Here is a 27,676-nt window from a genome sequence, read left to right as displayed (position 1 = left end):
TATGTCATGTCTATAGATCACACATGAAGGTTTCAGAGATTTGATTTGATTTATTAATTTTCAAACAGAAATATCACACATAAAACATCATTAACAAAAAATACATTTCAACATGGTGGAAAATGGAGTGGGATGAAGCACAAGCTTATTATTTTCCCACTTCATTACCACACACATCATTCGTCTATTACTTAAACTGATTTCTTCTTTCACTGATCTCTTCTTTTTCATAAAATATATTTTATCCTTTTGGCATCTTTGACAAATTATATGTTTGATTCCATTTGTAAAAAATACACTGCAAATAATTAAAATGTCATCATACCTTTCTCGTTTTATTTATAAAGGATTTGTATGCTCCAAATAGCCCACATTTTCCATCAGTCTAATGACTTTTTTGTATTTTAAGGGATTGATTGTATTTGAAAACAACATCAATTAGGACTAACAAAAACCAGAAACAACTATCTAATAATGCTGAGATGACTTATTGATATTTGTGTGCAATAATTCCAAAATGTATGTCTAATCATTATTAAATATTAATGATGACAATAATACTAACAATGAATTACATCTCTCATGATCGTGCTGCCCTGAATGTGCTTGAATGTAAGTTATCTATTTATTTACCAATATATTATCATTTATTGTATCAAATGCCTTCTTTAAATCTATAAAAATTCCAACTACCTTCTCCTTTTTCTGATCTGGACGTAAGTGCCAGATAGAAAACCTCCTTGAGAAAGAAGGTCCTTCCTCAGGAGAATCTGTCAGGGAGGGTCTGTCCCGAGGAGTGTGAGTTCTGGAAACCAGGTCTGGGTGGGCCAGTGTGGTGCAACCAGCAAGATCTGCTCCTCGTCCTCCCTGACCTTGCCCAGGGTCTGTACAAGAAGACTCACTAGGGAAACGCAAACTTGCCTGATACACATGTCCGAATCCAGCAGTGAGCCAGTGCATCTGTGCTGAGCGGAGCAGTGGCCGGTCTTGGCTAAAGCAAACAGGTAAACCCGAGTTTCTCCAAAACACCCCCATATCAGCTGGAGTACTTTAGGGTGAAGTTGGCACTTTCCTGGGATTGTGAGCTGCATGACATTCCTTGGTGCTTCCCATTGACATCCCTGAGACATGCAACAAAAACCTAAAATTAATAACAGAATTTAACATGAACCTGTTTATAATAAGAACAATAAGAACAATCAGTAAATAAAAGTGAATAAAGAGTTAAATGTGAAGTGCCATTAGAAACTGCTGGAATGTCAGTCGCTTTGTAAAAATGAACAGTATTTTACTGTAAATCAGGAAATTCTCCATTAGATTTATTTGTGTTTTATAACAGATTTGGACAGTTGCACAGTTTAACCAAGCTTAATGTTGTGTTCAATGTTCTCTGTATTTCTCAGTTCTCCTGCATTTGTTCTGTTAATAGGTGTGGATGCCAGTTCACAGGCCAGTACTCATGAACTTTGAGAGACAGTTTTTGGGGAAACTGTATCAAAGATAGGGGTGTAATGATACACTCAAGTCCTGACGATGCACTGAGGTCTTATGAAGCAAAGGAATCTCTCTCTGTGCAACAAAGTGAACATTATTTACAAATGTATCATCTGTAATATCTCTGTGACTGACTTTTTCTTCATGAATATGTTGTGAATTTAAAGACGAGACAAACCAGGAGGATTTTTCGGGTATCTTCAGAGCAGAATCCTTTAATAAGAACTCGCCGTTGCTGTGATTCATCAAGAAAATCTCTCAACTACTGCAGCTGACACTCAGTTAAATACACAAGTTAGTGGGCAGTGCTTATTAGTAGAAACAGAAACTGCCATTACAGGTTTAGTACAAAAGTCTTTTTTCGGCTTTTGTCAGACAAAAGACACAGCCGTGTCTGAATAGAGGATGACATGGGAGGGAATTTTCACTTCTGTCCCGTTCCCACTCTCACAGAAAGAAATCTTTTCCCGTCCCACTCCCAGACCAAAGTTTAAAAAATGATCCTGTCCCATCCCGCTCCTATTTAAAATGACTCCCGCTCCTGTACCGCTCCATATATATTTTTTCTTCATTTAGTCTTTAGGTAATACATATAATTTGATTTGATCTGCTCCCCATCCCGTTTTAGACCTGCTGAGTCCCTGTTTCTAGATTTTCTGGAGATCAGTTACAGTGAATGAAAGACTAGTTCACACCATGTCTACAATAGTTTAATGAGCCCAAACAGCACATAAAGCTGCATTTTACTCATTTATTGAAAACTGTTTAATTAAGAAGAGCTTCTACTATTACAGGCAGCAGCTCTTTCACTAATTTTGTTGGAATTGAGTCTAACATGCATTTAGCTGGTTTAGAACCATTTATCATTTTATCTAGCTCGTCCTTCCTGTTCTGTGATTTTGAAGCACTGTAAATTATCTAGATGCAGTGGAATGTTGAGAAGTATAAGGCGGTGCAGAAAGTTTAGCGTCTTCTATTTTCTGTCTGAAGGCTTTTATTTCATCACTAAAAAAATCATCACTACTAATTTGCGGTGGGACATTTTGTTCCAAAGATGACTGATTATTTGTTAATTTAGCAATGGTGTTAAATAAAAATCTAAGACTGCTAAGACCGATTTTCTATCGGTTTGTGGAGGTGCTCAGTCCTGGCAGATTTTAGAGCTCTCCTATAGCTGTGGGAAGCACTGAATGTTATAGTTACGACATTTTCATTTTGTTAAAAATAATGTTTCTCATAAAAAGGTGGGGGATGGGATTAAAACTGACAATACATTCTTAAAATCAGAGGAGTGTAATAATTGAGTGTTTAAAATGGCTTTTCTTGACTGTGAACACTCTTATTTGTCAGTCACTGATCATTATGCTGTACATGCTTAACTGTGTTTTTTCTACTGTGCAGGTTCAGAGATGTGCCAGCCATGTGGACGGACCCTTCAACCATGACCACCTCCTGAAGTCACATTATGCTCTATTTATCGAAGATGTTCTGCTCTCTCTTTGAACTATTTGGGCCTCATCAATTCTCTTGATCTGGGATATAGTCTGAAGATTGTTTCTCAGGATTACTGAAATCGCATTTACTGTAATCCACCCGATTAAAATCAATCATTCCATCACAAAACAAACAAATCTCTGTGCATATACTGTATTTACTATTGTCTGCATTGAAATTATTCTAATAAGCATTATTTAGGCAGTTTTGGAATCGTGTCTGTGTTCAAGAATATGATGCATCGTCTTCTTAATTAAATCTAGTTTAGAGTTATAGCACAGAAACTTAGCATGCTGAATGTCTAGCGGTTATTACTCATATTTATTTCAAACTAATTGTTTTATTCATATTATACAGTATATTCAAATGTATTTAAGTTATCATACATGTAATGTGAGCAATAAATTGTATGAAAATATGCTTCATTTTAAATTTGTAAGTGGCGAAACGGGCAGTCATGAATGTTGTGATTTTGAGAAAATAAAATCTCATTTTAATTACGCTGTAAAAAGCAATTAGTTGACTATAAAAAGGTAAGGTAAGTCAACTTAATAGGTCCTCATATTTTTAAGGGAAGTCAATTGGTCACTTTTAAGGCAGCGGTTTTAATGATCCCTCATTAAAGTAACTAATCGCTTTTTATAGGAAACAAAATGATGTTTTACATTTGAAGGTGACATTTATTCTTGATTTATTCTTCGTAACACAGTTTGTTTCATTCAGCGCATGATATTCTTTGGTCTGAAAATAGTTATTGATTACAAACCAGATGATAGTCAGTGTTTAATGATTTATTTCAGCCTTCAGAAGGGCCTGATTGTTTAATCTTTGACATTTTTACTTGGCTCGACTTCATTGATGTTGACTGTGCTTCAAGTAATTGTAATAGTTTATAAAGCAATGTACTTTGTTTACATCTTTGTTTATAACCGTGATGTGCTGCATTGACTTGGAGAACTGAAAGTGTGACGGTGTCACATTCGTCCAGACATACTTAAGAAAGATTCATTTAATCATTTAAGAACTGAACCTTTAGAGCAACGCAACTGTGATTAAAGTAAAGCAGCAAGTAACAGAAACTGATTTGAATGTAATGTTGTGACTTTATAACAGGTCATTTGCTGTTAAGCTTGTCAAATGTTCACCCAGTTGAAACAAACAGCTTACAGCATCAATAAATATATTTAAGTTCTTTTTTTTTTCCAAACTTGGTTTCAATAGATAGTGACTACATTGTGAGTTCTATTATATCTCTGCTGTATTTGCTCAATGTTACAGTTCTCTGTTCAGAATGTTGATTATTTATATCACAGAAATGGGATTCATTCAAACGTAATGTATTATGTATGGATTTCAGTGTTGACTGCTGTAAGATTTTATGTGATTAATAATTTGACATAAAATCTCTTTTTTCATTTCGATCTCATTTTCACATCATTGTAAGGATACTTATGAAGGTAAAAAATGAATATGTATTTGCTTCTGTCATTTCTATTTCTAAAGACAGTTAATTGTGCCCAGTGACTTATAATTGTATAATCATGTCCAGATTCTGAGTCTGAAATAGTGTTATTCTGAATGTCTTAACACCCTTGGCAGTCTTTATCCAGTATAACATCATATAACAGGTTATGTCACCATATACAAAATAGATCATGCGTTTTGCAAAGATAATCATTTATTTAAGGTCTTAGAAAACAAGAACTGACTACAATCTTTAAGTTATGATTGCTGCTGAATGACGCATTGTATGACTTCATTTCATTATTTTTCTTTCAATAAAGTCTCTTGGTCTCACGTAGGTTTTTGTTTGTTTTCTGTGCCAGTGATTTATACTTGAATATGTTTACGAGGTGGGTTGTTAGCCCAACAATCAACCTTCAACCTGGAGGACCAGGACATACAGACAATTTAGCTTACCCAATTCACCTATAGCACATCTCCTTGGACTTGTGGGGGAAACTGGAGCACCTGGAGGAAACCAACGTGAACAAGGGGAGAACATGCAAACTCCACACAGAAATGCCAACTGGCCCAGCCAGGACTCAAACCAGCGACCTTCTTACTGTGAGGCGACAATGCTAACCACGGAGTCACTGTGTTGCCCCAGCGTGTATATCAATTAAGAAAAATGTATATCAGCATTTAAATATCTACTGACTAATTTAACTTTTCTCTTTCGTCAGATGGGTTCAGGTAGTGCCTCTGTCCTGCTGCGCTTCAGGAGAATTCAGCATCACAAGCAAAATGACCACCTTGAGTCAAATAACATATATTGATCAATCAGCGCGGTTGTCAAGGCAGACTCTCAAGCACAACCAATCATTTTTAATGACATAGTGAATCATTTAAAGAAATTTAAATGTTAAGTTCAGATAACTTACAATATAAACTAAAAGTTTTTTGCTGCCTAATGAGTAAGTTAAACACACCTTTGATGCCAAAACTTGGTATTTTAAATAATATCAAGTTATATTAACTTAATAACTTTGATAATGACTACAGCAGGGTTTACAGTGCATAATCAGGGCGGATTAAATCAATAAGCTAACTAAGCAGTCGCTTAGAGCCCCAAGGAAGTCTGGAGGCAGACAATAAATACTAATAATGTCATTTCCTGTCATATTTTGTAGGATAAGGCTTTAACAAATACATTTTACCTTAATTAGTATGTGTGCAATTGTGTCCCCCCACCCCCAATCATGGATCAGTCCAGCAGTCAAATCAGATGCAGATTTAGTTTTAGAAAACAAATAGTTTATTCATTATTTTTAGTTGTGAACTCATTTTAAGCAAACAAATCTTTTAAAATGTAGAGATTGTGTTCAGATAAAAATAACGAAAGGAAGACAGAGTGATATAAGATAAAGACAGCTAAATAAATAAGCAAATATGAAAAGTGCTTATTACTGTAGGACTTCTGGGTCTCATGACTCGAATTGCTTAGGGCCCCCAAATCACTGAATCCGGCCCTGCTCATAACAAACAATCATCATGATCACGGTACAAAGTGTAGAGTAAACAATTTTATTAACACTATGAGCTGTATTCGTTAAAATAAATGTTCAATTATTGTGTGTTTCATTAGACAAACTGTTGAGATGAGGAAAAACACACAGTCTTATACGTTTTAGTTAAATTGTGATTCTCTGTGCTGAACATTGCCCCCTTGTGTTGTCTATGATCACTTACTGAGGAGAGACGTGACCCTGCACCACAAAAGCACTTTTTCACTTCTTTTAGTTTGAGCACATGCTTTTTAAAATGATTGAGCTGTTGAAACTTTGACCTACACATGAAAAAAACATATTGCTTATTTATAATTATTTTTTAAATTATAAATGTGTTCTAACCTGAATCTGAAGATCGTCCTCAAAAGGGTTTTATTGCACTATATTGGGATAATTTGCAATTTGATGTGCACAAAGAAGAAAAACACAGTAGTGTTTACTTTAAATTCTCTTAAGAAGTTTAGTATTTGTATTTTTTCTAACTTTGAATAGAAGACTATATCAAAAAACTATTCAGCACGCTTCAATGTTGAAATTTTGTAGTTCAATGTCCACAAAAACACAATATTGTTCATTTCAAATTCTCATAGAAGCTTTTCTTTTTTACTTAAATTGAAGATCACTCAAAATAAAAAACATTTGTTAAATATCAGCATGCGTGTATGGACATTAACTGAGTTTACTATCGACAGATCTGTGTTTAAGTAAAACAATTCGGCTAGTTTAGATTTTTATGTTTTAAATTCAGACATCAAATATTGCAAATAAAGTTTTGGTCTAGTTAGTTCAGCACACTACAGACAGCATGATCATATCTGACTGAACAGAGTCTCCTAATTCCTCCAGTGTCTGTGTTCATTCATTCATTTTCCTTCAGCTTAGTCCCTTTATTCATCAGGGGTCGCCACAGGGGAATGAACCGCCAAAATATCCAGTATATGTTTTACACAGTGAACCTTGCTGTGAGGTTACAGTGCTAACCACTGAGTCACCGTGCTGCCCTAGGTTTGAACATTTACATTTTAGTGAAACCAGTAAAGAAAAAAAAAACTGCTGTAATTGCGTATAAAATAACTTTATTGTTCATGATTTATTTAACATCTGTCCCCGTTTTTCTCTAAGTGGTCTAGAAACAGTACATTTGTCTACTGTAGACTAGCTTGTGTGCGTGTGTGTGTGTGTGTGTGTGTGTGTGTGTGTGTGTGTGTGTGTGTGTCTTCAGCTCGTACAGCTTCACACAGAGCCTCACAGATGCAGCAGAGAAAGCTCAGGATCAGGATCTGTTCTCCTCAGTTCCTCTGCCCCTCCTGCTCTCCTTCTACAAATCATTGACAGCGTTTATCTACACTGAACCTGACAATGCAACCCAAGCCATGACTGCTGGATTCAGATAAGTGTAATGTTACTGGCCACCTGTGCAGTGCAACCAGGGATGGCTCTCAATGTCATCTAAACTGGGCCGATCAGCCGGTGCTGCACTGAGGCACCAGCGAATCAGCTGACGGCACTCTGTTACACACAACACCGTCTTCAGAAACACACAACAACACACTTCTGCTCGCTCACCAGGCTATCTCTGAATGTGTCTGAATCTCTTACCTGTTGACAAGCTCCTAGGGAAGGTCAGTCTGCTTCTGGACGTGACCCTCTGTGCGCCTCTGAATGGGAAACGGTCACACAGGATGTTGTAGAGCGTCACTCCTACTGACCAGACTGTAGCTGGAGTCGCATGGTAGCGATGTCTACGAAACCACTCAGGAGGAGCGTATGCAGGAGTGCCTGAGAGACATAAGAAGACCACAAACATCTGCTCAACATGCTCCAGTACAGACAAATTCCCTTTAGTGGATCAGCAGAAGTTCACAAACATCAACAGAACGTTTCCTTCTGTAACTCAAACTCACCTGCAAAGTATTTGTAGGCCGAGCGCTTCAGCAGATCTCCACAGCCGAAGTCCAGCAGCTTGATGTCCTGGGACTCTGTGGAGATCAGTAGGTTTTCTGGTTTGACGTCCCGGTGCAGGACGCCGCGGCTCTCGCAGTGTTTTAGGGCCGCGATCAGCTGCACCAGCACTTTCTTGGCCAGACGCTCATCCAGACAGCCGTTCTCCTCACAGAAGCTCTGGAGATCTTGGCAAGGATCCGGTCGCTCCAGGATCAGGATGTAGCGTCTGGGACGGTCAAACCAGTCCAGCAGCTGCAGGACACTGGGGCAGGCAGGAGCTGACGCGACACGGGTCATCAATGCCACCTCCAGCGGCAGCCGACCCTGACCATCCTGCAGAACAAACCCTCCATTATATCCAGAACTGAATCACACATGGCAAACACAACAGATTCACATCAAAACATACAACTTTCAGTCGCTCAGGGGTCCGGTCCTTCGACACGTACTTGATGGCCACCTGCAGACAGGAAAAGCAGAGTAAATCACACCTGCCTGATTGTGACACATGACATTTACTGACAGCAACATTTCTAAAGCATGTCTGAACAAAGGAGGGAAGAAAATCTCTTACTGGCAGTCCATCAGACCTGCGCATCCCAGCAAACACAGAGCCGAATCCACCTCGTCCCAGCAACGGGCCCTTCAGGTACAAGTCTGCAACACAGAAGAGCACAAGAAATGAAGAAAAGAGAGAAAGAGAAAACATGCTGCGGTCTCTTCAATGACAAATCATTTCCTAACTGAGCCATAAGATCTAGAAGATGAGCTGTGCTGACCTCTGCGAGAGCGTTTGGCTGGTCTGCTGGACGAGGTGGACGCCGTTTGCTGGCTGCTGCTCTGCCTTTTCCTCTTGCTGTTCCTCTGGTCTGTGGATGCAGAATCAGCCAAATGTGAAGGCAGAGGAGCCAAAAAACCAGGAAGCTCAGTGGTGCCGTCCCGTGTATCTTCTGTATATCAAAACATTTTTAATAAATCTTTTTTGTTAACTTCTGTAATCCTTTTCATATTAGTCAAACATACAGCATCATACAGTGATATACAATGACAAACAAATGAAAGATTAAAAACACTCACCTCCTCTTTCTTCACCCATGTGGGACATGGACAATCTCCTCCAACCTGCAATAAAACAGACAAAAACAGACAAATATAAAAAATAAATGTAAAACAAAGTAAAGGAAAAAAGAAGAAGAAGAAGAAGAAGAAGAAGAAGAAGAAGAAGAAGAAATAAAAAAGAGCAAGAAAAATGTGTTTAAAAAATAATCAAAAAAAGAACTAAAATAAAGATGATTAGAGAAATTGTGCTCTTTAAAATAAGTCTTTTTCTCTCAGAAATCCTCCAACAGCTACAGAAATCTCAGGATTCGCACAGAAATGCTCTGCAAAGTCGCCTCGTCTCTCAACCAACAGATTGCGATGGGTTTGATTGTTTTTATATGCAGTCAGAATTCATACCATAACACGCGTTGCTATAGCAACTAACATTGGCGTGACCTTGAGTGCCTGAGATATTTTTTTATTTTCATAAATATAACTTATGCAGTTATTTGATTTCCTAAATCTTAATTATTAATAATAATAATTAATTAAAAGTTCTTGTTATAAAATTAAATAACTATCATTTTAATAGACCAATCAGCTTTCCGTAAAACTTGATTCCGTCACCACCGACATTAGCAGAAGAGAAACCTTTACATTTAACGAAAATCACACAGAAATTCAAGAATAAAGTTTTTAATAAACGTTACTAAACAAACGAGCTCTTCTATAAATGTAACTTACCATAATGAAGAAGTGGACAAAGATGAAATTGTTCTCCATCCGGGAGAGCTACAGGAATCATAAACTGTTTTCAGAAAAATTATTGTATTATTTTCAGAGGAACACATTTCTAGGAGATTATTTACGCTAAATTTCATATTATTGCCGAATCACGCTAAAGCAGGGCATTACAAAAGGTCATGTGACTGACGTCCCTGACGTCACTCCTTGCATAATAAATGCATGGCCAACACACATTTTAGGTATATTAATGAATTATATTTTTAAATAAAATAAATTGTATAATAAACAACAATAATATTAAATTAAATAAGGCTTTTAGTATTTAATTTCATTTAATTTCGATAGCTCAATCAGTGTATGGTGATGACGCAGTGTTGATGAGAAAGCTGATTGGCCTATTGAAAATTATCCCGGAAATTTAATATTTATACATTTTTAATTTAATAACAAGAGCTTTTAATTATAACTAATCGGATTTATACCGCTTTTTGGCTATTTGTATTTTACCATGTTAGTTGCTATAGCAACGCGTGTTATGATATGAATTCTGACTGCATATAAAAACAATCAAACCCATCGCAATCTGTTGGTTGAGAGACGAGGCGACTTTGCAGAGCATTTCTGTGCGAATCCTGAGATTTCTGAAGCTGTTGGAGGATTTCTGAGAGAAAAAGACTTATTTTAAAGAGCACAATTTCTTTTATCATCTTTATTTTAGTTTATTTTTTGATTATTTTTATAAACACAATTTTGTTTCTCTTTTTTCATTTCTTCTTCTTCTTCTTCTTCTTCTTCTTCTTCTTTTTTCTTTACTTTGTTTTACATTTATTTTTTATATTTGTCTGTATTTGTCTGTTTTATTGCAGGTTGGAGGAGATTGTCCATGTCCCACATGGGTGAAGAAAGAGGAGGTGAGTGTTTTTAATCTTTCATTTGTTTGTCATTGTATATCACTGTATGATGCTGTATGGTGTTTGACTAATATGAAAAGGATTACAGAAGTTAACAAAAAAGATTTATTAAAAATGTTTTTGATATACAGAAGATACACGGGACGGCACCACTGAGCTGCCTGTTTTTTTGGCTCCTCTGCCTTCACATTTGGCTGATTCTGCATCCACAGACCAGAGGAACAGCAAGAGGAAAAGGCAGAGCAGCAGCCAGCAAACGGCGTCCACCTCGCCCAGCAGACCAGCCAAACGCTCTCGCAGAGGTCAGCACAGCTCATCTTCTAGATCTTATGGCTCAGTTAGGAAATTATTTGTCATTGAAGAGACCGCAGCATGTTTTCTCTTTCTCTCTTTTCTTCATTTCTTGTGCTCCTCTGTGTTGCAGACTTGTACCTGAAGGGCCCGTTGCTGGGACGAGGTGGATTCGGCTCTGTGTTTGCTGGGATGCGCAGGTCTGATGGACTGCCAGTAAGAGATTTTCTTCCCTCATTTGTTCAGACATGCTTTAGAAATGTTGCTGTCAGAAAATGTCATGTGTCACAATCAGGCAGGTGTGATTTACTCTGCTTTTCCTGTCTGCAGGTGGCCATCAAGTACGTGTCGAAGGACCGGACCCCAGAGCGACTGAAAGTTGTATGTTTTAATGTGAATCTGTTGTGTTTGCCATGTGTGATTCAGTTCTGGATATAATGGAGGGTTTGTCCTGCAGGATGGTCAGGGTCGGCTGCCGCTGGAGGTGGCATTGATGACCCGTGTCGCGTCAGCTCCTGCCTGCCCCAGTGTCCTGCAGCTGCTGGACTGGTTTGACCGTCCCAGACGCTACATCCTGATCCTGGAGCGACCGGATCCTTGCCAAGATCTCCAGAGCTTCTGTGAGGAGAACGGCTGTCTGGATGAGCGTCTGGCCAAGAAAGTGCTGGTGCAGCTGATTGCGGCCCTAAAACACTGCGAGAGCCGCGGCGTCCTGCACCGGGACGTCAAACCAGAAAACCTGCTGATCTCCACAGAGTCCCAGGACATCAAGCTGCTGGACTTCGGCTGTGGAGATCTGCTGAAGCGATCGGCCTACAAATACTTTGCAGGTGAGTTTGAGTTACAGAAGGAAACGTTCTGTTGATGTTTGTGAACTTCTGCTGATCCACTAAAGGGAATTTGTCTGTACTGGAGCATGTTGAGCAGATGTTTGTGTTCTTCTTATGTCTCTCAGGCACTCCTGCATACGCTCCTCCCGAGTGGTTTCGTAGACATCGCTACCATGCGACTCCAGCTACAGTCTGGTCAGTAGGAGTGACGCTCTACAACATCCTGTGTGACCGTTTCCCATTCAGAGGCGCACAGAGGGTCACGTCCAGAAGCAGACTGACCTTCCCTAGGAGCTTGTCAACAGGTAAGAGATTCAGACACATTCAGAGATAGCCTGGTGAGCGAGCAGAAGTGTGTTGTTGTGTGGTTCTGAAGACGGTGTTGTGTGTAACAGAGTGCCGTCAGCTGATTCGCTGGTGTCTCAGTGCAGCACCGGCTGATCGGCCCAGTTTAGATGACATTGAGAGCCATCCCTGGTTGCACTGCACAGGTGGCCAGTGACATTACACTTATCTGAATCCAGCAGTCATGGCTTGGGTTGCATTTTCAGGTTCAGTGTAGATAAACGCTGTCAATGATTTGTAGAAGGAGAGCAGGAGGGGCAGAGGAACTGAGGAGAACAGATCCTGATCCTGAACTTCCTCTGCTGCATCTGTGAGGCTCTGTGTGAAGCTGTACGAGCTGAAGACACACACACACACGCACTGAGTCTTCACTGAGTCTTTACTGTTTTCAAATAAAATGTAAATCTTGAACTTTTTTCACCTCCAGTAAACGAAATGTTTAAAGTCTGCATGAACCGGAAGTTGCGACATTTTTTTTTTGTATTGTTACACAGTTCCTAGAGAAACTGAATATTAAATCACACAACAGTGGGCGTGGCTTGTTTTTTGTACTGCGAGCTGATTGGATGTAGTAAAGTAGGCATTTCATTCAGAAAGATTGGGAAAAGTGTTTGGGCAAAGTTATTACAACCTAACAGACACCTCCTGCTCACCATTTCTGCTTAGTGTCAAAACTGACAGTTGGAGCAGCGTGGTTAAATATGTTAGTCATGCCCAATTCCTAAGATATACGTAATCTGGCAATTTATCAGAATAACAAACAGGAAGTGCATTTTTGTATTTCAATTAAGATTATAAGGGTAAGGATTATAAGAATTATTTCTGCTATAAATATGGCAATAACAGATCAGTTGGACATTAACAAGCAGTTTAAAAAATTCTTTGAAAAGTTATATACATCTGAGACAAATAATAAAGCGAATATATCCCATTTTTTTGATACAATAGAAATGCCCAATATCAGTGATCAAGACAAGGATAATCTTGAACTACCCATATCTATAAAAGAAATTGAACAAGCTATCAAACAAATAAAAAGCGGAAAGGCACCTGGCCCTGATGGATTTATAATTGAATTTTATAAAACATTTTCACACAAATTACTCCCAATATTCAAAAAGGTGTTTATAGAAATAACTGAGCAGAAATCTTCACCACCAACTATGTCACAAGCTATTATCACTGTTATACACAAAAAAGGTAAGGATCCCTTGAAGTGTGACTCATATCGACCTATAAGTTTACTTTCGAATGATTACAAGATATTAGCAAAGATTTTGGCAGCAAGGCTTAATCCTGTCATACAAACACTTATTCATCAAGATCAAACGGGATTCATAGCAGGGCGGCAGCTTTCAAGCAACTTACGGAGACTATTTAATATACTTTACTCACAAAGCAGTTCACATTTGCCAGAGGTGCTATTGTCATTAGATGCTCATAAAGCCTTTGACCGTATAGAGTATGAATATCTATTCACAGCTCTGAAAAATTTTGGCTTTGGTTCTGGTTTTTGCACTTGGATTAGTATACTATATTCGCATCCAACTGCTTGTATAAGAACTAACAAGGTAATATTAAACTTTTTTCGTTTATATAGAGGCACCAGACAGGGCTGTCCCCTGTCTCCCCTCCTATTTAATATAGCAATAGAGCCACTAGCTATAGCTTTAAGGAAAGAGTCAGACTTGCTAGGCATTAATAGGAGTGGGAAGACTCACAAGGTTTCACTGTACGCAGATGATCTCATTATATACATATCCAATCCTGATAGTTCCATACCCAAAACAATAGATCTTATCAATAGCTTTGGGGCAGTTTCAGGATAAGAAATTAATTTCAGTAAAAGTATATTATTTCCAATTAATAAGATACCAAAACAGTCAGACCTCAGTAAATTTTCATTTAAAATTAGTAATATATCTTTTAAGTACCTGGGAGTTTCTGTGACCAGTACATATAAACAGCTATTTAGATGTAATTTTGATGCAGTGATGGAAAAACGAAACAAGATTTAAACCAATGGTCTTTATTGCCTATCTCTATTGCAGGCAGAATTAATGCGGTTAAGATGTCTACTTTGCCAAGGTTCTTGTTTTTGTTTCAAAATGTCCCAGTATTCATTCCTAAATCCTTCTTTAAGGAGCTGGATAAACAGGTGTCTTCTTTCATGGAATAAAAGCATTCCACGAATTAGGAAAGCATTTTTAGAAAGGCAGAAAGAAGTTGGGGGACTGGCGTTGCCCAACTTTATGTATTACTATTGGTCATGTAACATTGAAAAATTGTTTATCTGACAGATCATGAAAATCAGGAGAATGAACCTGAGTGGGTAGAGATGGAGCAGGCATCCTGTGGGACAGTTTCTCTGTTTTCAATGCTTTGTGCCTCACTACCACTTAATAGAAAATATCTGCCAAACAATCCTATAGTCAATGGTTTATTAAAGATATGGGCTCAGTTTAGGACGCATTTTAAGCAAAAACAAGCACTTTCTTTATTACCCATTACTTCCAATGCATTATTTCCACCATCCTTAATTGATCATGTTTTTCAGATCTGGTTTAGAAAGGGACTCAGATATGCAAGGGACTTTTTTCAAGGAAGTCGTTTTATGTCATTTGAACATATGACTAAAGAATTGGATATTCCTAAATCACATTTCTTCAGATATCTACAGGTAAAAAGTCTAGTAAAAAGGTATTTTAATACACTTTCAGCTCCTCCCATAAGTAGCTGGATTGAGGAGATCTTTGATCTAAATGCATCTGAGGGTGGTCTGATATCAAAAGTATACAGTCTGATTCACAGAGCAGCTGCACCATCTCTAGATTTTCTAAAGAAAGAGTGGGAAGATGACTTAGGAAATATAGTTCCAGAGTCAGTCTGGCAATCAACAATTAAGCAAATTCACTCAACATCTATTTGTGTCAAACACGGTTTATCACAATTTAAGATAATTCATAGGCGGCACTTTTCTAAAAGCAAATTGTCCAGAATATTTCCAGAAATTGACCCAACATGCTCTAGGTGCCACAGAGACGAGGCCACCTTAGGTCATATGTTCTGGACATATCCATCCCTAAGACCATTTTGGATTGCGGTGTTTGAGCCTTTTTCTTATATATGTGAAAAGGAGATACTACCAGATCCAGTAATGGCAATATTTGGTGCGACACCTGAAAATCTTACACTACCAGCAGGTCAATTAAATGCACTAGCGTTCTCTACTTTGCTGGCCCGAAGACTTATTCTTTTGCAGTGGAAGTCAACTAAACCACCAACACATACTAAATGGGTAGAAAATGTCATGGCGTATCTAAAGCTTGAAAAACTCAAATATAACATCCAGGGCTCAAATAATTGATTCTTCAAAGTTTGGAGACCCTTCCTGTCACATTTTGAGAACAGATTTAACCCAAATACTGAAATGTATTTGGGTTAAATAAATAAATAAATGCAGTAGGGCTGGATGGTATGATGTATATATCATTATCGTGTACTGAAAAAGAGTTTTCTATTCTGAGTTTTCTACACCTCGAAATGTAGGTGTAGTTAGCTCACGTCTAGCATGCGTGAGGCTGAGAAAGACTCTCTGGCAGTGTTGCCAATTGCTTTATATTAGGGCTGCTCGATATTGGAAAAATCTGACATTGCAATTTTTTTGTTTTGCTCTAATATACATTGCGATAGGAATATAATTTCACCAGATGGTTTGAATAGCTATATTTGGAAAGATTTTATTAATTTAGATCGACTTGGATGATCAAGACTTTTTCTATGCAGTTCATCTCCATAAATTATAACAAATCACAAGCAATGATAAATAAATAAACAGTGCTTTATGCTTTTCTGGGGAGTGGAACAGTATTCAAGTACAGAAACGAAACAATCAAATGTAAAATAACATGGTCATCATTGGATAAATAATGTCAAATTTTAATAATATCTTTATCTTTTAATCATTATTAAAATTAATCCTGCAATGTGACTATTGCAAATACACACATTGCGATATCGATGCTCAAACAATATATTGTTCACCACTACTTTATATTTTCAACAAAAAGGATCACAAAGTTTTATTTATACAAATTTTTATACAAGAAATGTAATATTTGTATTTAAAGGGGGAAAAAACTGTTTATTTCCTTAAAGTGTTTACATGTTTATAATTTCATTTTTGAGTAATTTACTTGGGATATATTTTATATTTGTGATTAGATGTTACTTGAGAAATGTTTATAATAATATAATTAAAGTTTGTCCATAAAACTGTGAAATGTGAGATACAGTGGAATTTGTTGTTCATCTGAAGTCATGTTTTATTTACAAAATACACCAGAGATGTTAATGTCTGTTAACTTTACCAGGTAATGATCATCATTTTTGTCATGAAGACTCCTGCTCCGCACCAGAGCCAATGCCTTCCACTGATTGACCAATGGTTCCTGGTTTACCTGTCGCTGGTCAGAAAGAGCAGGATCAGAGGGATTGTCTCAACATCCATCAGTCCACTCTCAGCGGGATTAGAAACACTTGGGTCAGTTTATTTATTTAATTTACTTGGCGCCGTTGGAATTTGGATGTCTCCTAAGGACATAAAGACTTACACCTAGTTATCATTAGCTGTGTTTCCATCCAAAGAGATTTATCCACAAAACTGGAATATTGCATAAGACATTTATGAATAAAGCACTGTTTCCATCTAAGAGAACAAAACTGGTCACTTCCTGATAAACCGGCACCAAATATAAAAAAGAAAAAGGGAATTTGCTGTGGTAGGAGAAGACACTGTGGTCCTTTCTCTTATATAATAAATGACTTGCGCCTGGAGATAATGATACTGAACCAGTCTGAGGATGAACTTTGGCTGAATGATTTTAGAATGACCAAAACAACATGTCAGATGCTCTACATTGTGGCCGGTCCACTTGTTTGCCTAATGCTGTACCATCACTCCTAGTTATCACATAATCTGTTAAAACAAAATCACATGACTTTCTTTGATGCGCATGACCTTAGTTGGCTAACAATGGTTTTGGGAAACGCACCCCTGGTTAGGTTTTTTTTTGGATTAATGGATGGATGACAGATTAATGAATGAATGGCTGGTCAGATGGTGAATACAGTAGATGTCCTTCCAAGAGGAAGGGGGTGGAGGTGGGCATAGATAGTTGGAAAGATGTCTTCTTTGTGGCAGCTATTTAAATTGTAGTTAATGAACACACAACAGACAGAAAAGGAGACTGGCCAGGGGTGTCGCTAGACCCCATATACGGAGGCACGTGCTCCAGTAAAGGGGGCAGTGCAGTAAATAAAGCAACAATTAAATCGAGAACAAACTGACGCATATGTGCAGAAAACCATTCTTGTGTGCCTCACACACCGCTGCTTCTACTTCTGCTGTGAATCCCGGTTGTTTAACATGCACACTGAAAAAAATACATGCCACTCATAAAACCAGAATAACGGAATAGACGTGTTTTCAGTAGCTCTCCGCTAATCTCAATAATTTCATATAGGTAAAAACGTTGCAGTCTTTAAAAATACTAAAAACCTCGCTCGTGAGTAATAAACATGCCAGCAAAGCAAAAAAAAACTGAGAAGTCGTGTACTGAAGAAGAAAACACAGCTAATGCTTCCGAATTGCCGACGGATGCTAGTCACGCTAGCAACAAGGCTAATTTTACAGACGCCACAAATACAGACATTATGGAAGCAATAGCTAATTTGAGCAGCTCCTTTGACCGAAAATTTGATGTTCTTTCATCCGCATTATCTGAGGTGAATGTGTAGCTTGCCAATATCTCTGCCAGGGTGGCTGAAACCGAGGAGGCGGCTAAAACTCACGAAACCCGCATTGAATTGCTGGAGAAACGATGTGCGCACCTGGAAACCGAGTGTGGAAAACTTCGAGAAAAGACATGCGATTTAGAATCACGATCTCGACGGCAAAACATCCGAATTTTCGGAATAAAGGAAGGTGTTGATAAGGGGAAACCTACAGAGTTCGTGACCAAACTTTTGGAGCAGATATTGAGTGAAGAGAACCTTGAAAAGCCACTGCAAATTGACCGGGCACACCGATCGCCACAACCATTGTGAGGTGAGAGACCTCGGGCATTTATTGTTCGAGTTCATCATTACCAAATGAAAGAAACCATTCTACGTTTGGCAAGATCGAAACCCCTGCAATAGGATGGCACAACGATTCATATCTTTCCTGATCTTGCAGCCGAAGTAATGAAACAAAGACAAAAGTTTGACAGCATACGGAAAAAATGCAGGGAGCATGAGGTGAGATGTGGATTTCGTTTTCCCTCAAAGTTCATCGTGACGGTCAAAGGTAATGAAACGAAGGCTTTTGATCTACCCGAGATGGCCGAATCATATCTACGTCAAACAGTGGACAACTGGTAAAGGAACTGAACTGTTGAAAATGGTTAATAAATTCATTATGAACGAGCTCAACTACGAACATATTTGACCGAAAAGAAAAGAAAAAAAGACTGCAAATTATCATTTTTGTAATAATTTGAGATATGCGGTGACTATCTCAATGGAAGAATGCCAAAGGGCATCGAGGGTGAATTGACAGATGCTGTTAACTTTAAAGGGGAGGGTATCCATAGTGGTTGCATGGGATACAATAACTGGGGGATGGGGGAGGGTGGGCGATGGCAGGATTTTGTTCTTGTTCTAATTCTTATCTATGTTTGTGTTCACGGGAAGGCCATATTTGTCATTTGGAAGGTTCAATTAACAAAAAGTGTTTTTGTAAAGGTCAATTATAATACAATTTATTTTAAACAGTGAACAATATGAATACTAACTGTGGCGGGACATTGACTATGTTAAGTTGGAATGTACGTGGAATTAACAGTCCAATTAAAATAGGTAAAGTTTATGCACATCTCAAAAAGATAGGTGCAGAGATAATATTCCTTCAAGAAACGCACATTAAAGCTACTGCAAGGTTTAGTATTAAAGCTCCATGGATGTCTCAAGTTTACCAATCAAATTTTTCTACCAAAGCCAGAGGAGTAGCGATTATTATCAAAAATCTGTTCCCTTTATTCATAAACAAGCAATTAAAGATATAAATGGCAGATATTTGATAATTATAGGGGAAATAAATTCGTTATCCATTACTTTAGTCAATATCTATGGGCCAAACTTTGATCCTTCATTTTTTGAGAAAATCTTTAAAAGAATACCAGATTTTTTAAATACACAAGTTATTATGGCAGGTGACTATAATTGTGCGTTAAATGCAAGGTTAGATACGCAACCCCGACGAAATACAACAAGTAAATCATCGCTTTTATTAAATAATTATATGCAAAAGTTAAATTTGGTAGACAGCTGGAGAGCTATTCATCCCACAGATCAAGATTTTTCATTCCACTCTTCAGTTCACAAAACTTATTCAAGAATAGATTTTTTCATAATAGATTCAAGACTGTTACAATATGTTACTTCAACAAAATATCACACTAGACTCATATCTGATCATGCCCCAGTCTCTCTCAATTTAAAAATAAATCAATCTAAAGGAAGTAGTATTTGGAAATTTGATAATATGTTATTAAAAGATGTCAAATTCTGTGAATATCTATCCAACAAATTCATATCATTCCTGGAAAATAATGACAAAGGAGATGTATCAGATTCGATCCTCTGGGAAACAATGAAAGCAGTAATAAGAGGAGACGTCATGTCATATCAAGCAACTAAAAATAAACAATATAAGGCAAAATTGATTGAAATTGAAACACAAATAACAAAATTAGAGATGGAATATAGATCAACCAATTGTGAATCCACTGTCAAAAAAATAGTCTCCCTGCGAAGTGAGTATAATTCCATACTTTCAAAAAAAGTTTCAAAACAACTCATACATATAAAACAAAAACAGTTTGAAATTGGTGATAAACCTCAAAAGTTACTCGCACGACAGGTGAAACATTCTCAAGCAGTACGGGCAATATATAAAATAAAATCAGAAAATGGAGAGGCTCTAGTTGATCCTAAAGGAATTAATAATTGCTTTTTTGACTTTTATAAAAAAGTATATAAATCAAAAAAGGACATAAATCAAGAGGCAATAGATGAATTTTTGTCAAAAATAGACCTACCAACTCTTAATTCTGAAGCAAAACAGAGTTTGGGCGAAGAGATTACACTAGAGGAAGTGAACGAAGTAATATCTCAGCTACCTAATAATAAATCTGCTGGTCCAGATGGCTTAAGTGCCGAATTTTATAAAAAATTTAAAAATCATCTTGCACCATTGATGCATCGCCTGATTAAAAATTCAAAAGTACAGGGCAAATTCCCACCTACAATGTATCAAGCAAATATTGTCTTAATCCAAAACCTGGACGGGATAAGCTAAAAATGTCTTCATATCGACCGATTTCTCTCATTCCAATTGAATCAAAAATCATAAGCAAAATTCTAGCGAACAGATTGAAAAAATATATAGGTTCAATTAAGACCAGACTGGTTTTATACCAGGTAGACATATATATTTTAATTTGAGACGGCTATTCAATATAATTTATAGTAAAAACAATACTAAAGCATGCGTAATTTCACTTGACGCTCTATGAGCTTTTGATCAGTTGGAATGGAAATATATGTTTACGACTCTAGCAAAGTTTGGTTTTGGTCCAGAATTTATTAAATGGATTAAAACAATATATGCAAATCCAGTAGCCTCTGTTATTACTAATCAAAACATCTCAAATACGTTTCAACTAAGCTGTGGTACACGGCAGGGATGTCCCCTGTCTCCTTTCTTATTTGCAATATCAATGGAACCGCTGGCAGCTAGTATTAGGCAAAATCTCAGTATAACACCAATAATGACTGAAGGCAGACATCAACATCTGTCATTGTATGCTGATGATATACTTTTATACATCTCCGACCCTGAAAAATCTATACCACCATTATTTGATCTTATCGATAAATTTGGTAGTTTTTCTGGTTTTACAATAAACTGGGAAAAAAGTGAATTAATGCCCATTTCTGATGACATAGATAAAGAATTTTTAGAAAAAGTTAAATTTAAAATAGCCAATAACTCCTTTAAATACTTGGGAATAATGATCACTAGAAAACCTAAAACACTTTTACAACTAAATTGGAAAAAAAAAGATAGACCAGCTTAATAGCGATATTAATTTTTGGAAGACACTCCCTATGTCTATGGTAGGTAGGATTAATGCTATAAAGATGGTTGTATTACCAAGATTTCTGTATGTTTTTCAAGCTATCCCATTCTTTATTCCCATACATTATTTTAAACAGCTAGAATCAATAATAACCCGATTTATTTGGGCTAATAAGACTGCTAGAATTAATAAAAAACATTTAAATAAACCCAAGGTCCTGGGAGGATTTGGTCTTTCCAATGTTAAATATTATTATTGGGCAGCTAATCTAAATACATTGTCCTGGTGGAGAAGGATTAGTTTGGTGGAACAAAGAGACAAGCCAGAATGGTTAGCTATTGAGGACGCTTCTTGTAATATGACCTTATTACCAGCCCTGCTTAACAGCCCAATTAAAATAGACACAAAAAATATTAAAAATAATGTAATTATTTCCAATGCAATTAAAATATGGAAACAAATTAAGGCATACTTAAAAATTCCAGATATGTATTTGGACTCACCAATTTGTAATAATCATGCATTCCCTCCTGGACTAAATGACAAATTTTTCTCCAAATGGAAAGATAAGGGCATCTTAACAATTCAAGATCTTTACAAAGAGGGAACATTTAGCTCATTTGAACAACTAAAACAAAATTACAACCTTACTTCCTCAAACTTTTTTCGTTATCTGCAAGTTAGGGATTTTGTAAGAAAACATATTAAAGATTTTGAAATCGAGAGGCTAGATCCTACATTGGATACAATTGTTAACATAAACCCCTGGAAATATTGGTAATGTGTCTAACTTTTACAAGTTGCTGTTAAGGAAGGTGGACAGCAGTACAGCTAAAATAAGACATGACTGGGAAGATGAAATGGGTATTAACATCTGTGATGACAAATGGGATGAATGCTTAAAAAATATACATTCATGTTCTGTGAACGCAAGACATCATCTGATCCAATATAAGATCATTCATAGGCTCCATTATTCTAAATCAAAACTTAACAAAATATTTCCAACAATCTCTTCAAGTTGTAATAAGTGCAGTGTGTCAACAGGAACTTTGTTTCATTCTTTGTGGTCATGCAATAAACTACAACCATTCTGGAAAAATATATTTACATTTCTTTCTGAAGTGTACTCAACAAATCTGGAAATGGATCCTAGTATTGGACTTTTAGGAGCAGAGTACAGTCCTTGCAGTAGAAACCAAACACAAGCAATTCTATTTTGTATGTGTCTTGCAAAAAAACTCATTTTACAAATGTGGGAAATCTGACGCTGTCCCCTTTGAAATGTGGGCTAGAGAACTTGGAAATATGTTACACTTAGAAGAACTGAGATTCATACTAAATGACAAATTGTCCTTTTTTAACAAGATTTGGGAACCATTCATATTATTTTTGCAGATAGACTGAACTGATAGACTTACAAGACTGTTGTATGTTAATTTATCTATTTATCTTATTTCATTATTTATTTTATAATTTTTTTATAATGTCTCTTTTGGTTTCATTGTCCATGTACGCCTTGCCTCAATTTTAAATTTTTGTCCCAGCCAGATCTATATATGATTGTAAATGTTATGCATATATGCCTTTTATTTTTATGAACCTTCCACAAATATTTTGATCAATGTTAAATGGGTGGGGTGGGTTGTAGGGTTTTGCGTTCCTTTTTGTTGTAAGTTGAAATCACTGTAAGTACTACCAAAAGAATTTTGATGGTATATTTCTTTGTAAGAACTCAGGCAGTACTGTATGTAATGTATGAAGGTTTTTTCAATGAAAATGAAAATAAAGAGTTAAAAAAAAAAACAGAATAACAGCCTTTAATGTAGTGGTGTCTGCGCTCAGTAAGTTTTGCAAGTCTGCAAAACTACTGTTTAAGTAATATGAGGATGATCATATTTTGACTATACGAGGCTTTTTTGTATGAAGCACAAAGGAGAGATGATGAATGAGTCAGGAAAGTTAGACTTAATAACATTATTTCTCCGCCATCAGAGTCAGGTCTCAGACAACAGATAATTCTATACATTTTTGTTTTGTGTTTCTCAGAATTCTCATAATTTAAAATTCATGCAAAAGTTTTTTAAGAAGATTTAAAATCAATTGAATGTAAAGACACAACTGAGTGATAGATTATGAGAGTGATTCGATTATGTTAATTATTTAGGGTAAAAAGTATTATTATAATACAAATATTAAATAATAATAATAATACTTTTATTTATAATATAATTCAAATTTTAATGTAAAATATTCAGTATAGCTATTTATATATGGGTAAATAAATGTTTTTTTGGGTGGGGTGCGGTTGAGGGGGGCTCATGGCCCAGTAGAGCTTTACCCCTGAGACTCACAAGGGGAACAGTGGAGATATAATGAAAGACCTGGAGCTCGGCAAAGAGGTAGAACTGCTTGAACAGACTGAAAAATGGAGTTAGTTACCAAAGAAATGTAGTAAGATTAATTATAGACCTGATATCTTTCTCTTTGGCAGATTTGTACGGAGCATGTGGATGAACAGGGAAACACACCTCAGTAATCACAAGTCTATCGTGATAAATTAGGTACAGCCTTACATTTTTAAGTTGAATCAAATTAACTTCATCAAACATTTTTTAATTTATATTTTTACATTTTTACAGAGTGATAGTCGGGTATTTTCTTTAGATAGGATGGATGGACGGACGAATAGATAGTATTGAATAAGCAGGTAGAGCTCTGTTGATGTTTTCTTTGTCTTTTACAGAGTGGAGTGGAGAATTTAGGGAATCACATCTCTGCAATGATTAGAAACTGATGGTCAGGTATCACCTATCACCGAAAGATGTTCAAGAGGAAGGGGGTGGTGGTGGGCTTGAGCTGGGCTCAGATTATAGGAGTTTTAAAAACCTAACCGATAATGAAATCTGGTTGCTGTGAACACATGAGGAGAATCTTTGGCTAATTTTTTAGCCCACCTTAAATCCTAAATGTGTGCAAAGTACAAAATATGAAAACTGCGCCACAGCACACAAGATATTATTAAGGTTATCGTGACCGATGGAGCACATCACTTTCTATCAATAATTACCATTTATTACTATACTAATATTAGACCAACTGCCACTACTGGCAAAACACTCTCATGCGCTCAAAATACGTTTGGATCCTGTTTGAGTAGCTGTTAGTGGCGGTGATAAAGTTAAATAAATGGTGACCAATATGAATTATGTCCAGTAAGGGTGTTCGGCTCTGGGTTTTTCGGGGTCGACTGCTATTCTCTTCTCCTAATTTTGAAGTTGGTGGAATCGACTCCAAAATCGACACCTTTTACATTCACTTAAAATAGGGCAAGGATTAAACATGCTGTATCATATCATGCTTTATACAAGCAGTTCTCCCCTGGTCAGACAAAATCAGCATTTTAAATCATCTGCTGTCAAAATAAAATAATAATCCGCCTATACTTTTTTTAATTTAGAAAAGTAAATTGCAATCTTTGAGACAGAAAATTAAAACATCAATTTATTATCAAAATATTTAATGAAAAGATGTGTAGCAGCAGTTCAATAACAAATTAAAAAACACCCCAATTTAGCCCAAACAACGCTTAAATAAAAATCATGAAATACCCTTAATATCTTCTTAATATAAAAGTTTGATACATAAACACAGAGCATGAGTGAACAAAATAATCTGGAATAGTAATTTTATCTGCAGTTCTTATGTAAGTTGATCCGCTTCAAATTTAGAAACTTATGCTAAATTTTATTTATAACGCAGCAAACTTGACATGGCAGGCAGATCATCTTTAAAACCAAATTGCAAAAAGTTGTGTTTCATTGGTATTTGAAAGTGAAAGCAAACTTTGTCTGCAGCACTAAATTTATAATTGCCTTGAGTGCTCGTGGTCGCAAAATTCAAAAGCAAAAGTGTAAATTGGGTAAATATGCATTTAAAGCGGGCACCTTCAGAGTTCATCGTGCTCGAGAATGAGCATTAAAATTGCAGCTTGAAACGGCTTCAGTCATTCAGGAGGATTTGAAAAAAACAGACTCAACTCCCATATTCCTGTCCTGAAGTCGATTCCAGTACTAGGTTCATTGAGAGTCGAGGAGTCGACTCCCCGTCCCTAATGCCCAGACAAATGTCTAATAATAATAATGGACTTATAATCTCTCCATCATGCCACGATGTGCTGTGCCTTCTTGCTCAAAAGCTAAATTGTTACCTGTTGCACTGCCTATATTGTGTGTAAAAATAATCTGTTATAGCATATAGAGCTACTCTATGTCGGTTTACGGCACTAGACACAGGCCTAAGGATTTTTTTATACTGTACATAACACTAATCTGTCCCCTATCCTAAACACAGCCCTCACAGAAAAGATATATCTGTGGTTTCTAAAAGCACATTTTAATGTTGAAGCTTTTTGTTTTTTGGAGATAACTAGCAATTTAGTAGGCATAGCTACCCAGCTACATCTGGCTCATAAATATTCACACACAGAATAACGTTAGTGGCTAATGAAAACTGATCATTTAAGCTTATTATAAATGAATTATATTTATTTATTTTATTAAAGTGACGTGATTCTCTTCAGCTCTTTAGTGATGCTTGGAGGTCGTTGTCACATCCACAAACTGAATAACTCACTTTTTTAATTACTTATTATTAATTTAGTAATATTTGACCAACTGCCACTACAGGAAAACACTAATATCCTGCACTCGAAATAGGCTACACTACGTCTCAGTTTGCGTAGCTGTTCATGCAGTTAGCCTGTAAAATTAAATTAACACACGCAAGTTGAGCCACAAGTGTCTTTTCAATTTGCTCTCACACACAAACATTTATTTCATAAATGCGTATTATATATAGCTAATAATAATTGGCAATTGGGATGTTTATAAGGGTCTGACATGCAGGCAGTGGACAGCAGAATGAAGAAATGTTGATTTGATATGTCTAAACGAATGTTCAATTATAATTATATCAATTATTCACACACATACACTATGGCCAATTTAGTTAATTCAGTTCACCTATATCGCATGTCTTTGGACTGTCGGGGAAACCAGAGCACCCAGGGGAAAACCACGCGAACATGGGGAGATCATGCAAACTCTACATAGAAATGCCAACTGACCCAGTTGGGACTCAATCCAGCGACCTTCTTGCTGTAAGGCGACAGTGCTAACCACTGAGCCACCCTGTCACAATGATATTACTATTTATGACAATAATTGAAATCTCTCCATCTCTTGCTGCGATGGCTGTGCTGTGTTTGACTGGCAATAGCTCGGCTTTTGGTTGCTAGAGCCTCTTTAAAAGTGAAATTGTACCTGTCACACATTTAATAAGCCCAGTAGTGTAGAAAAATAAAATAATTCACTCAGTGCAACACCCCTGATCTTCAGTTATCACTTACTGTCAAATTATTCTCATAGATTAAAATATTGTTTACTGGACTAGGCTATATAGACGTTGACCTAATGATTTTATAGGCTATTGAACTCATTATATCCTCATCACAGAAAAATAAATAAATAAATGTATAAAAACACAGTTTAGTTTTTCTCTGTCGCTTTGGTGCATTTCTCACAACACTTTTTACATTTGCACAACAGTTAATGCATTTCTCAAAACAATTAGCACAAACTGCAAAACCTAGTTGATAACCTGAAAAAGTGAGTCACTTCCTCAAAATGGATAGCTCATTCCTCAAAAGCAAGTATTGATGTCAATGAGAGTGTCAGTGTCATCAAGAGGAAAAGTCCTGACACCATTGTTTATTCACAAGATAGTCAAATGGCTTTGTCATGTTTTCATTATGACAGTTTGCTCTATTTTTTTTTCAATGTAATAAAGTCAGATTTTGGTGACACTTTCTGAAAGTGCTCAAGACAGCACTATATACTATTTGCACAGCCATTTGAAAACTACAGTAAAGTTAGACATCACTGCATTTAGTGAGGAATCTGATTACAAGACACTGAATATGTATGTTTCACATTTTTACTGCAGATGCTCTTTGCGATTCTGATTTATTCACAACATTGTGCTAAAGAATAAATACACTCTTATTTACATCAAACATAAACTCCCTTTGGGCAGAGCTGTGCACAACTGTAAACAATATGTGCTGTGCACAACTTTCAAACATTAAGTACATATTGCAACTGAACCTACAACATACACACGTCTGTAAATCATTCATGAAATTGTTCAATTTAGAAGACATTTTCTGGAAAATAAAGATGTAAAAGTTTTAATAAAATTTGCTTGTCAGATTTCGACAACTAGTTCAACATTTTTGTATGTAATGACTCAAGTAATGAAATGAGGACTATTAGTTTTTAAATGGAATGACTTTTCTGCATTCACAAGTTTAGTTTATTTTG

The 27,676-nt window shown here is 36.6% G+C and overlaps 2 protein-coding genes across 6 annotated transcripts; one reads left to right on the top strand and one right to left on the bottom strand.

Annotated features, from left to right (window-relative positions):
* Window positions 1-308: 308 nt before the first annotated feature.
* Window positions 309-9,354, bottom strand: LOC137495853 (serine/threonine-protein kinase pim-3-like). Its single transcript, XM_087257027.1, has 8 exons — window positions 9,317-9,354; window positions 9,021-9,065; window positions 8,723-8,893; window positions 8,518-8,600; window positions 8,353-8,403; window positions 7,904-8,276; window positions 7,599-7,778; window positions 309-1,141 (listed from the first exon to the last, which is right to left on the bottom strand). The coding sequence occupies exons 2-8, from the start codon at window positions 9,046-9,048 to the stop codon at window positions 774-776; spliced, it is 1,254 nt and encodes a 417-aa protein (XP_087113153.1). The 5' UTR covers window positions 9,049-9,065; window positions 9,317-9,354; the 3' UTR covers window positions 309-773.
* A 962-nt stretch (window positions 9,355-10,316) lies between these two features.
* LOC141386224 (serine/threonine-protein kinase pim-3-like) lies at window positions 10,317-26,807 on the top strand. Of its 5 annotated transcripts, none has more exons than XR_015493485.1 (8): window positions 10,317-10,642; window positions 10,774-10,944; window positions 11,067-11,149; window positions 11,264-11,314; window positions 11,391-11,763; window positions 11,889-12,068; window positions 16,482-16,651; window positions 24,040-26,807. XR_015493485.1 is itself a non-coding variant. In XM_087257094.1 (8 exons), the coding sequence occupies exons 1-8, from the start codon at window positions 10,615-10,617 to the stop codon at window positions 12,376-12,378; spliced, it is 1,011 nt and encodes a 336-aa protein (XP_087113220.1). In that variant the 5' UTR covers window positions 10,317-10,614; the 3' UTR covers window positions 12,379-12,535. The 5 variants fall into 5 exon arrangements, 3 of the variants coding, with proteins under 3 accessions (XP_087113220.1, XP_087113222.1, XP_087113221.1); XR_015493486.1 differs by lacking the exon at window positions 24,040-26,807 and adding an exon at window positions 17,928-18,601; XM_087257094.1 differs by lacking the exons at window positions 16,482-16,651; window positions 24,040-26,807 and adding exons at window positions 12,159-12,254; window positions 12,350-12,535.
* Window positions 26,808-27,676: the final 869 nt, after the last annotated feature.

The sequence above is a fragment of the Danio rerio genome, chromosome 6 (assembly GCF_052040795.2).
Source record: "Danio rerio strain M-AB ecotype USA chromosome 6, GRCz13ab, whole genome shotgun sequence".
Classification (NCBI taxonomy): domain Eukaryota; kingdom Metazoa; phylum Chordata; class Actinopteri; order Cypriniformes; family Danionidae; genus Danio; species Danio rerio.
This window is presented reverse-complemented; position numbering and strand designations above follow the sequence as displayed.

Excerpts from the sequence above, each read along its gene's own strand:
- LOC137495853 (XM_087257027.1), bottom strand. The coding sequence starts at position 9,048 with ATGTCCCACATGGGTGAAGAAAGAGGAG. Across the intron at positions 8,404-8,517 it reads GCAGGTCTGATGGACTGCCA|GTGGCCATCAAGTACGTGTC; the intron begins GTAAGAGATTTT and ends TCCTGTCTGCAG. Across the intron at positions 7,779-7,903 it reads GGCCTACAAATACTTTGCAG|GCACTCCTGCATACGCTCCT; the intron begins GTGAGTTTGAGT and ends TATGTCTCTCAG.
- LOC141386224 (XM_087257094.1), top strand. The coding sequence starts at position 10,615 with ATGTCCCACATGGGTGAAGAAAGAGGAG. Across the intron at positions 11,315-11,390 it reads CCCCAGAGCGACTGAAAGTT|GATGGTCAGGGTCGGCTGCC; the intron begins GTATGTTTTAAT and ends TTTGTCCTGCAG. Across the intron at positions 12,069-12,158 it reads CCCTAGGAGCTTGTCAACAG|AGTGCCGTCAGCTGATTCGC; the intron begins GTAAGAGATTCA and ends TGTGTGTAACAG.